Source organism: Rhinopithecus bieti, unplaced genomic scaffold, assembly GCF_001698545.2.
Source record: "Rhinopithecus bieti isolate Rb0 unplaced genomic scaffold, ASM169854v2 scaffold_61533, whole genome shotgun sequence".
Lineage (NCBI taxonomy): Eukaryota > Metazoa > Chordata > Mammalia > Primates > Cercopithecidae > Rhinopithecus > Rhinopithecus bieti.
The window spans coordinates 218,459-230,971 of record NW_016823925.1 but is presented as its reverse complement, the minus strand read 5'-3'; the positions used below and the strand labels follow the sequence as shown (position 1 = coordinate 230,971).

General features: G+C 45.1%; 1 protein-coding gene across 4 annotated transcripts in view; it reads left to right on the top strand.

Moving 5' to 3' along the window:
- The window catches only part of CSTPP1 (centriolar satellite-associated tubulin polyglutamylase complex regulator 1), a 242,774-nt gene that overhangs the window by 212,318 nt on the left and 17,943 nt on the right, over nt 1-12,513 (top strand). For all 4 annotated transcript variants that reach the window (XM_017862010.1, XM_017862011.1, XM_017862009.1 and 1 more), the window contains exon 4: nt 2,358-2,442. In XM_017862010.1, coding sequence (XP_017717499.1) covers nt 2,358-2,442 — 85 coding nt within the window. The remainder of the gene's footprint in view (nt 1-2,357; nt 2,443-12,513) is intronic.

Here is a 12,513-nt window from a genome sequence, read left to right as displayed (position 1 = left end):
AAAAAAAAAAAAAAAAAAAAAAAAAAAAGTTGTTTATTTGCTTGCATTTTCATCAATCTCTTTATATGACTACTGTCCTCACTTCACATTTAGAAGAGTCAAGTTCCAGAAGTGGTGAGCAGGATGCATTCTGTTTTTCATATTTTTAAGAGCTTTTGTTGTATTAGAGAAGCACACAGTGATTTTTGTAAATCATTCTTCTGTCCTCAGAAGCAAGTATTTGAAGTACATGAGTTAGAATAATATCAAAAACCTGAAGAGGGCCTAGGGTCTAGAAACCAGGAAGCTAATGTTGATTCCTAGCATTGTCTTTCTTAATCAAGTAACACTCTCTCTCTCTCTCTCTCTCTCTCTCTCTCTCTCTCTCATTTTTTCATTTTCCTTAATTCTGTTATCTTCCCAAGGATATTTTGTAGGTAATTTGGGGGATAAATGTAAGTTCCTATGAAACACTCTGACTCTCCCTAAGAATGCTATCAGATATATCCACCAAAGTTTAGCCTAGAAAAGCACTGATGATTCAAAGATAGAACTTTCCTTTATTTACTCCCTGCCCTGCCAGAAATCACTCTTCTCTTCTCTCTAGATGGGGAGTTCTGGAGTGAGAATAAAGTGGGAACACATTAGATTCAGTGGCTTTTCTCCCTTCCCTTCACCTTTTTCCTCACCCCAAGCCTGAGACCACGAGTGGCGATGACTCCCTCCCTTGAAGAACAGACCTCCTGCCAGGCTGTGCCCGAGGTCAGGCGAGTGGGAAGAGGAGAGGCCACAAAACCATCTTGATCCTTTGACCTATATTGACGCTGAGTCTGTTCCTTTGGTGTTTCTGACTTTGGCAGTGTGGTTAGTCAAACTCTCTGTCCCCACATTGAATTGAGCTTTGATGAAAAAGTACTAGGAACCCAGGCCTTTCCCTGGAGATTTGGGGTTTTTGTCTTGGAAAAGCATCAACCGAACTAACAGGGGCAGAAGATCTGGATTCCTGTGGCTTGAGCTAACTTAGGTCCAAAGAAACCAAGTGCCTATGATCATCATCTTCATTCCCCAAATGTGGCCATGCCCTCTGGATTCCCTCCTCTCACTCATCCTCCTCCCAATTAGGCAGGCTTCGGGGTGGATTGCTCTCACTTTAGCATCACCGGGCCCTTCCATATTCGAAATGCTTTGGTATATGGTAATACTTGCACATTCTTACTCCTTGTCTGATCTAAAATCTTTTGCCTTCAGTACATGCAGCAACAAAATAACTCAAGCATCAGTTTATTTCTTCTCCCTTGGAATCCTATAAATCTGAGATTCACCTGTCTAGGTTATCTGCTGGACCACAGAGCCTCATCTTGGCTCACCTCTCCCTAAGCACTGCTTCTGGACCACAGAGCCTCATCTTGGCTCACCTCTCCCTAAGCACTGCTTCTGTATATCAGGAATCATTTGGTTGCCTTGACTGTATATCTTGGACCTTTGTCTTGGCTTCTTTGTTTTTTTTTTTGAGACGGAGTCTCGCTCTGTCACCCAGGCTGGAGTGCAGTGGCCGGATCTCAGCTCACTGCAAGCTCCGCCTCCCGGGTTCACGCCATTCTCCTGCCTCAGCCTCCCAGGTAGCTGGGACTACAGGCGCCGCCACCTCGCCCGGCTAGTTTTTTTGTAGTTTTAGTAGAGACGGGGTTTTACCGTGTTAGCCAGGATGGTCTCGATCTCCTGATCTCGCGATCCGCCCGTCTCGGCCTCCCAAAGTGCTAGGATTACAGGCTTGAGCCACCGCGCCCGGCCTGTCTTGGCTTCTTATAATAGGATGACCAGATTTGTGTTCAGGCATTCAAAAGAAGCCAGCCTGCTGCAGTACTGGATGACAGAGTAATGAGATCTGTGGGTTTCTATGCTATACTCTTCTCCTCCATACACAGCAAGACTGTTTGCCTTAGTACTGCTTCCAGATATTCTGTGGATGGTCTTTGGGCATGTGGTGGCAAATGTTACCATGCCAGAGAATTTCAGCAGATTTAACCAACTTTGAAATAACTTGTTCTTCCAGATTTTTATATACAGGGAAACCCAAAGAAGGCTGATGAAGGTGCCTCTCTTGTTTGTTCTCTTCACCCGACCAACTTTCATGCCAGTGAGGCTCCTTTGGTCAAAATGTTGTAACTGGATGCTTGCCACCCAGGAAAAGCTTTGTAGAAATATTGGTCTTAAAAAACTCATACCTGGAGGTTAGAGACTAGCATACCCTTAATACTGACTTGCTTTTAAAAGAGCAGCTCTACCAAGACCAAGTCTGACACTCATGAAATGAACAAAAAGAGGCCAGTGACTTGAAATGCAGAGACCTAATGTGTTCCTCTCCATTTCCACTTCAGATTTGCTGACCATGAAAGAATATCACTGTTTGCTGCAATTACTGTGTCCTGATTTCCCGCTGGAGCTCACTCAGAAAGCAGCCAGGTACGTCTCCTGGATTCTTGAAACCAACTCAGCTCTCTGTGGGCCGCTGCTTCCTAGAGAAACCTGAAGTGTATACAAATGAAAAAAAGGAGCATTTAGGAAAGAAACTGGCAGTGGAAGAGGGGTCTATTTGGGATGTGCCCCAAAACATAATAGATTCTGCATTTCCAAAGGGAAGCGAAATGATCCTTTGTGGTTTCTGTGGGGAGCCTCAGGGTCTGAAGATAGAGTTGGAGGGTGGTGAGATGAAGAGGAAGAAAAAGGCCAAACCCCTCCAATCCCCCCTCTCACACACACACACCCTAGAGGATATTCTGAGAAAAGAGGGGCTGCATTTTTGTGTTTTCACACTACTGTAAAGATACTACCCAAGACTGTGTAATTTATAAAGAAAAGAGATTTAATTGACTCACAGTTCCACGTGGCCTCAGGAAACTTACAATCATGGCAGAAGGCAAAGGGGAAGCAAGGACCTTTTTCACATGGTAGCCGGAGAGAGAAGTACAGGCAGGGGAAATGCCAGACGCTTATAAAACCATCAAATGTCTTGAGAACTCACTCACTATCACAAGAACAGCATAGGGGAAACTGCCCATGTGATCCAATCACCTCCCACCAGGTCTGCCTCTCAACACCTGGGGATTACAATTCGGGTTGAGATTTAGGTGGGAACACAAAGCCTAACCATATCAGGGGGCAAGGGTTGGCAGTGACTTGTGATGAAGAGAGTTGAGGTTGGGGACCAGAAGGGCATAAAGGTGATAAAGCCCCAGTTGAAGGAAGGGCACATTATATTATTTATGCCAGAAGAAGCTTTTCAAGATCAGTCCAGAACCAAGACTTGGCAGAAATAGTTAGAAGCCCCTAATTTCTGTGTTGGGTTTCACCATCATTCACAATTTTTAACCACATGAGGTATATTGGACTATGCCTCAGTTAACTTTTACTTACTTAACTCAAAACCTGAGCTAGGCCAGGCGCAGTGGCACACACCTGTAATTCCAGCACTTTGGGAGGCCAAGGCAGGCAGATCACCTGAAGCCAGATATTCAAGATTAGCCTGACCTACATGGTGAAACTCCATCTCTACTAAAAATACAAAAAAATAGCCAGGCACGGTTGCGCTTGCCTGTAGTCCCAGCTATTCAGGAGGTAGAGGCAAGAGAATCTCTTAAACCTGGGAGGCAGAGGTTTCAGTGAGCAGAGATCGCGCCATTGCACTCCAGCCTGTGCGACAGAGCAAGACTCCATCTCAAAAAAAAAAAAAAACCCGAGCTAGGGTTGCAAATGGACATGTAGCAAAAATCATGTTTATTGAAGAATGCCTTACCTTCCTTAAATCATATTGAATGCATTTATCTTCACTGTTCTGTTTAAATTTGTTTACCTTAACTATCTCACCTAATCCTTGTAAAAACTGTTACTTCCTTTTAAAATGATCCTTTGTGGTTTCTGTGGGGAGCCTCCGGCTCTGAAGACAGAGTTGGAGGGTGGTGAGAGGATTAGGCAAACAACAACAACAAAACACACACACAAATACACACCCACACTCCCACACATACCCCTAGAGGATATTCTGAGAAAAGAGGGGGCAAGGGTTGCCAGTGACTTGTGATGAAGAGGGTTGCGGTTGGAAACCAGAAGGGCGTGAAAGCAACTGGGCGTGGTAGCTCATGCCTGTAATCCCAGCACTTTGGGAGGCCAAGGTGGATGGATCACCTGAGGTCAGGAGTTCGAGACCAACCTGACCAACATGGTGAAACCCTGTCTCTGCTAAAAATACAAAAATGAGCCTGGCATGGTGGTGGGCACCTGTAATCCCAGCTGCTTGGGAGGCTGAGGCAGGAGAATCACTTGAACTTGGGAGGCAGAGGTTGCAGTGAGCCGAGATTGTGCCACTGCACTCCAGCATGAGGAACAGATCTCTTTTTTTGAGACTGGATCTCAAAAAAAAAAAAAAAAAAGGCGTGAAAGTGATGAAGCCCAGCTGAGGGAAGGGTACTGTTACTGCTCACTTCACTGAAGTGGGAACTGAGGCTCAGACAGGATGACAATGTGCGAATATACTGATAGTTTGTAAGTAGCAGTGGCGGGACTGGAACTGCAGTCAGCCTGAATCCAGAGATGGGGGATCAGGAGCCCAAGAAGATTCAGAGTCTCCTCATGCTCCCACCTCCCTGTGTCATGGCATCATTTCTGCTTTGTGGTTTGACCCACTGAAAACAAAGCTGCATTGGCTGCACTGCACCAAGAATCAACTCACTCCTTTTGAAACGTGCCAGCCAACTCCTCTACTGACTTGGAAGATGGGAACTCCATTGCTCCCAGTGACAGACACCAGCCTCAAGGTGGGGCAGGGTGTTTTGCAGCTCACAGCTCATGACCTAGTTTTGCTGGTCATGTGCGAAACCTGTTTAGTGATCACACACTCAAAATTGTGTAGGTTTTTTTCTCCCTCATTATTCAGTGGATAATTTTCTTTCCTGATGGCAACTGGCCACTGGTAAAAGCTGCAGTTCAGGTTTTATAATTTTAATTTATCTGCTATCCAAAGGAGATTTGGATATTTTTTTCTTCACTGAAAAACAAAAAAAAGTATGGGAGATTATCTCTTGTAATTTAAAAGCAGCCAAATGGAGTTAGCTTTAAATTTCCATGATTGTTCCCTTTTGGGCAGAAATCATTTTATTAAAAAAATTTTTTTTGTTTGTTTGTTTTCTTTGAGACAGAATCTCACTCTGTCGCCCAGGCTGAAGTGCAGTGGGTGCAATCTCGACTGACTGCAACCTCCACCCCGCCTCTCCCCGGGTTCAAGTGATTCTCCTGCCTCAGCCTCCTGAGTAGCTGGGATTATAGGTGTGCACACCATGCCCGGCTAATTTTTTTTTTTTTTTTTTTTTTTTTTTTTAGTAGAGATGGGGTTTCACCATGTTGCCCAGGCTGGTCTCAAACTCCTGACCTCAAATGATCTGCCCACCTAGGCCTCCTAAAGTGCTGGGATTACAGGCATGAGCCACCGCAGTCAGCCTGGGCTCAGATCGTTTTAAGGAAGATTCGGCCCCAGAATCTGGGGGGATAAACTCAGCATCCTTAAAGACTGAACTTAAGGCCAGGTGTGGTGGCTCACACCTGTAATCCCAGCACTTTGGGAGGCCGAGACAGATGGATCACGAGGTCAGATTGAGATCATCTCTACTAAAAAAAAAAAAAGAAAAGAAAATTAGCCAGACGTGGTGGTGGGTGCCTGTAGTCCCAGCTACTCGGGAGGCTGAGCCAGGCGAATAGCGTGAACCTGGGAGGCGGAGCTTGCAGTGACCTGAGATTGCTCCACTGCACTCCAGCCTGGGCCACAGAGCACTCCAGCCTGGGCGACACAGCAAGATTCCATCTCAAAAAAAAATAAAAATAAAAAATACTGAAGTCAAGAATGAAGGTATGACAATAATTAGAGAATTTCTAAATAAAGAAAAGGAACCATAAGTGTGAGTATGTATGTCCCAAGAGGCAAGTAGGATCCATAGTAATCTTGTTTGCTGCTTAATCACTATCACTTAGCATAGTACCTAGATACATGCCAGACACTCCATAAATGCCTGCTGAATGAATCAGTATATGAGTGAATGTGTGAGTGAATATTCCTTGTCTGGCATTTTACATGATTCTAATAGTCCATGATTCTAAGTAACTCTAAGAACAAGAGTCAACAACTATATCCTATATTTATTTGTTCATTTGTTTATTCATCAAATATTTCTTTTTAACAGCTTTTTGGGATACAATTCATGTACCATACACTTCACCCATTTAAAGTGTAAAATTCAATGGCTTTTAATGTATTTCCAGAGTTGTGCATCCATTACCACGGTCCATTTTAGAATGTTTTCATTACCTTAAAAAGAAATCCTACACCTTTTAGCCATTACTCTTCAGTCCCCTCTCTGCCATCTTCCCCAACCCTAGGCAACCCCTAATCTACTTTCTGTCTCTATAGCTTTTTCCACTGGGCATTTCAAATAAGTAGAATTGAGGCCAGGCACAGTGGCCCCAAGTGCTGTAATCCCAGCACTTGGGGAAGCCAAGTGGGGAGGATTGCTTGAGCTCAGGAGTTCCAGACCAGCCTAGGCGACATGGTGAAACCCCATCTCTACCAAAAATACAAAAAACTTAGCCAGGCATGGTGGCATGTGTCTGTGGTCCCAATTACTTGGGCGACTGAGGTGGGAGAATTGCTTGAGCCTGCAGGGCAGAGGTTGTAGTAAGCTGAGATCGCACCACTGCACTCCAGCCTGGGCAACAGAGTGAGACTCTGTCTTTAAAAAAAAAAAAAAAAATCAAATAAGTAGAATTGTATATGTGGTCTTGGCCAGATGTAGTGGCTCATGCCTGTAATCCCAGCACTTTGGGAGGCTGAAGCAGGCGGATCATTTGAGGTTAGGAGTTCAAAACCAGCCTGGCCAACATGGTAAAACCCTGTCTCTACTAAAAATAAAAAAATTAGCTGGGCATGGTGGTGCACGTCTATAATCCCAGTTACTCGGGAGGCTCAGGCAGAATTGCTTGAACCCGGGAGGCGGAGTTTGCAATGAGCCAAGATCATGCTGCTGCACTCCAGCCTGGGTAACAGAGCGAGACTGTGTCTCAAAAAAAATAAAAATAAAAATAAAAAAATGGCCAGGCACAGTGGCTTATGCCTATAATCCTAGCATGTTGGGAGGCCAAGGCGGGTGGATCATGAGGTCAAGAGATGGAGACCATCCTGGCCAACATGATGAAACCCCATCTCTACTAAAAATACAAAAATTAGCTGGGCGTGGTGGCGCACACCAGTAGTTCCAGCTACTTGGGAGCCTGAAGCAGGAGAATCGCTTGAACCCAGGAGGCGGAGGTTGCAAGATCGCACCACTGCACTCCAGGCTGGTGACAGAGTGAGACTCTGTCTCCAAAAAAAAAAAAAAAAAAAAAAAAATTTGTGACTAGTTTCATGTTTTAGGTTGGTGTAAAAGTAATTGAGATTTTGCCATTATTTTCAATGGCAAAGACTGTAGGTACTTTTGCACCAACCTAATAGCACAGTGTTTTCATGGTTCATCCATCTTGCTGTATGTGTCAGTACTTCATTTCGCCAAATGTTTCTTGAGTGCTGATTTTGTGTCGGGAGCTATTCTGCAAATGAGGATACAGTCATGAATAAGATATAGTTCCTGCCCCTCAAATAACTTGATTTAGAAGGCGACTCCTTAGGTACTGGTTACTGGCTGCCACCACTCTGTGACATATGACCTTGGTTTTGATCAATCACTCCAGAAGACTGACCTCTTTTCCCTTTCCTGTGATGTGAGGGAGCTTATGAGAGTGAACCTTCGATATGCATCTTAGCCCCCCACAGCCACAGCTTTGCATTTGCCCAGCTCTCTCCTCAGTCCCTTCCAAACAATCAGATACATGAAAGCACCACAAGATTTGAGTGTAGGTGGTAGAATCCTGTAAGAACCAAAAATTCTCGATACCAAGGTAGAATTATACAGTTATTGATACTAAGGGGCTTCTGGAATGGTATTCCTCTATTTGTGGCTGGAAACCTACCCACTCCTCACCTAGAGGCCTGCTGTTTGACAGAAACCTCAGACCTTTCTGTTTGAGCAGGAGGAAGCATCGTAGCCAGTCCATGTCAATAGCAGTGTGAGGGAATTATGGGAATGGCAGTAACAACAGAAGGGCCAAGGTTACCCACACGGCACCGGCTGCAGTTAGAGATGAATTCAGAATTAGGATAAGTTTGTTTTCTCCCCAAGTATAAGCATCAAGCTTCTGTGTCAACCTCATCGCCTCAATGCCATGCTTTCCCCACTGTACTGCAGCTGGTGCATATGTAGAAAAACTGTATGTATCCCAGAAAGCATCCCCTGATTTTGTAAGCTATTCTCATTTTGTCCTCAAGGTCAGGGTCCCAGCTTCCCCACACACACACCTATGCATCTGATCAGAACTGCAGATGGGGATGGTAGAGACTTCAAGGCAGTTACTATTGCTAGAAGAGGAACTGCCCTCTCCCATTTCACTGCCAGGCTTACTTTATCCAGGACGCTGAAGTCTGGGGATGGGCTGCTGAAGGAGGCTCCAGTCTGTGATGATGTGTGCGTAAAAGAATGTAATCCACAGGCAGCTGGAAGCCGGAGCCTGTTGAGGGGCATGGTGTCTCCACATGCGCCTGCCTTATGTGCTGCAAGCATCATGGCTAGGCCCTGGGGCAGCAGGTGTGAGCTGGAAAAACAGGAAAAGAAAAAGCAAATAGACTCCACGACAGCAGCCAAGCCAGAGATCCCCTCCACCTCACATATTCATCTGCAGCTAGTGGAGTAGTTCTTTTATCCCCAAATGATCACCAGAGCATCTCCCGCTCCCCATCCTCCATGGACTGGAAGCTTTCTGGATGGTTAAGAGCATGCAATTGGAACCAGACTTCTTGAGTTCAAATCCTGGTTTCACAACATACTAGCTGTGCCCTTGAGAAAGGTATTTAATTTCTTTGAGCCTGTTTCCTCATTTGTAAAATGGGAATAATAATAGTTGTAATGATTGAAGGAGAAGTATATGATGTGCTTAAAATGGTGGCTGGCACAGAGTAAACTTGTCATGATCGTTAGAAGTGGTAATATTAACCTTGACCTAGAAGAACACAGGCCCCATGGCGTTAGAAAGATCTAGTGTACATCCCACCTGTGCCCCATTAACTGGATGACCTTGCGGATATCTCGTAACTTCTCTGGGCCCTGTTTTTGTATCTGTAAAATGGGGATGACAGTAATAATAGTAACTAACTCATAGGGTGTTTGTAAGATTTCAGTAACACCAACAAAACCATGAAAATTGCTTACCACGTTGTAGACATTAAATAAGTAATAATTTTTTTTTTTTTTTAGATGAAGTCTTGCTCTGTTGCCCAGGCTGGAGTGCAGTGGTGTGATCTTAGCTCCCTGCAACCTCCGCCTCCCAGATTCAAGTGATTCTTGTGCCTCAGCCTCCCAAGTAGCTAGAATTATAGATGCCCGCCACCACGCCTGGCTAATTTTTTGTATTTGTAGTAGAGACAGGGTTTCACCATGTTGGCCAGGCTGGTCTCAAACTCCTGACCTCAAGCGATCCGCCTACCTCAGCCTCCCAAAATACTGGGATTACAGGCATGAGCCACCACGCCTGGCCAGTAATAATTTCTTGCTGTTACAATTATGTTGGCATTATTAATAGTACCAGATTTTAAAAAATAAATAAATGAGACGTTGCTGGGTTTCCAAAGCCAATACTTCCTGGCCTTTTTGCACTTCACAGCAATCAGAAAATAATATATAACAAAAATCTCCAGTAAAGACAAGACTACTTGTGATTGGCCTGCAGGCTCTGGCCTCCTCCCAGCTGGGCCAAGGGGACCATCACACCTGTAAGTCATTTGAGACCCAAGTGACAAAGGGTTGGGAAGCTGTGTTCCAAGGGTGAAGATTTAAAGCACTGGTTCTTAAACTTGAGCATGCATCAGAGTCACCTGCAGGGCTTGTTAAACCACACATGGCCGGACCACACCCCCAGAGTTCAGTAGGTTTAGGGCAGGGCTCAAGAATGTATATTTCTAAAAAATTCCCAGGTGATGCTGATGGTCTGGGAAACACACATTGAGAACCACTGATTTAAAGTATTGCCTGCCATTCTTTTTTTTTTTTTTTTTCTTTTTTTTGAGACGGAGTCTTGCTCTGTCACCAGGCTGGAATGCAGTGTCGTGATCTGAGCTCACTGCAACCTCTGCCTCCCAGGTTCAAGCAATTCTCCCGCCTCAGCCTCCCGTAGCTGGGACTACAGGCATACGCCACCATGCCCGGCTAATTTTTGTATTTTTAGTAGAGACTGGGTTTCACACTGTTGGCCAGGATGGTCCCAATATCTTGTTCTCGTGATCCACCTGCCTCGGCCTGCCAAAATGCTGGGATTACAGGCGTGAGCCACCTCACCCTGCTGTATTGCCTGCCATTCTTATTCTGGCCAGGCACGGTGGCTCATGCCTATAATCCCAGCACTTTGGGAGGCTGAGGCAGGCGGATCACTTGAGGTCAGGAGTTCGAGACCAGCCTGGCCAACATGGTGAAACCCCATCTCTACTAAAATACAAAAATTAGCCAAGCGTGGCGGCACATGCCTGTAGTCCCAGCAACTCGGGAGGCTGAAGCAGGAGAATCACTTGAACCTGGGAGGCAAAGGTTGCAGTGAGCTGAGATCACACCGCTGCACTCCAGCCTGGGCAATAAGGCAAAACTGTCTCAAAAAATAACATTAAAATTAAAAATTAAAAAAAGTATTGACTGGGCACGGTGGCTCATGCCTGTAATTCCAGCACTTTGGGAGGCCAAGGTGGGTGGATCACGAAGTCAAGAGTTCGAGACCAGCCTGGCCAACCTGGCGAAATCCCATTTCTACTAAATACAAAAATTAGCCGAGTGGGGTGGCGCGCGCCCGTAATCCCAGCTACTCAGGAGGCTGAGGCAGGAGAACTGCTTGAACCCGGGAGGCAGAGGTTGCAGTGAACTGAGATTGTGCCATTGCACTCCAGCCTGGGTGGCATAGCAAGACTCTGTCCCCCCCAAAAAAATTATTTTAAAATGTTATTATTTTTTGAAATGGAGTCTTGCTCTGTCACCCAGGCTGGCGTGCAGTGGTGCATTCATAGTTCGCTACGGCCTCAAACTCCTGTGCTCAAGTGATCTTCCCACCTTAACCTCCTCAGTAGCTAGGACCACAGGCACATTCTACAAAGCCCAGCTAATTTTTTATTTTGTAGAGATGGGGGCGGTGATCTTGCTGTGTTACTTAGGCTGGCCTCGAACTCCTGGCCTCAAGCATTCCTCCTGCCTCAGCTTTCCATAAATTATTTTTATTTTACTTTATTTTATTTTATTTTAAGATGAGGTCTTGCTGTGTTGCTTGGGCTGAACTCAAACTCCCGGGCTCAGGCAATTTTCCTGCCTCAGCCTCCCAAGTAGCTGGGACTACAGGTGCACAGCACCACACCCAGCTAAGAACTTTTTTATAAAGAATTCCTACAAATTGGCTGGGCACAGTGGCTCACGCCTGTAATCCCAGCACTTTGGGAAGCCAAGGTGGGTGGATCACCTGAAGACACGAGCTTGAGACCAGCCTGGTCAACATGGTGAAAACTCCTCTCTACTAAAAATACAAAAAAATTAGCTGGGCATGGTGGTGGGCACCTGTAATTCCAGCTACTTGGGAGGCTGAGGCAGGAGAATCGCTTGAACCTGGGAGGTGGAGATTTCAGTGAGCCGAAACTGTGCCATTGCACTCCAGCCTGGGCAACAAGAATGAAACTCCGCCTCAAAAAAAAAAAAAAAAAAAAAAAAAAAACCTACAAATCAATAAGAAAAGATTAAGGCTCTCAGTAGAAAATAGTCCAAAGATATAAACAGGCAATGCACAGAAGAACATTAGTAATAAACCTTTGGGCATATTTTCATGCCCACACTCACTAGTAATCAGGAAACTGCCAATTATATTGAGATACCTCCTCATACCTATCAAATTGGCAAAAATTTTAAAGTTTCATACTACAGATATTGGTGAGGAGGTGAAACAGTGGAAACGCTCATAAACTGCAGGTGGGAGTGTAAATTGTTACAATTACGTTCGGACAATTTAGCCAAATTTTAAAAGTCCAAGAGCTACCCCTGGGAATAAGGAAACATGCAGTATTGTTTGTAATAGCTGCCACTGGAACAATCTGCATGTCCCTCTGCCGAAGGAAAGAATAAAGTGTGGCATATTCATACCATAGTTGTGGAATTCTTTCCAGCAGCTAAAATGAATAGCTATATATGCATCAATCCTGATGAATCTCAAAATATCAAAGTTACAGAATGACACAGAGTTTGAGAAAAAGGAAAACAAAGCTATATAATGTTTTAAGAACACAGGCCGGGCGCGGTGGCTCAAGCCTGTAATCCCAGCACTTTGGGAGGCCGAGGCGGGTGGATCACGAGGTCAGGAGATTGAGACCCTCCTGGCTAACACGGTGAA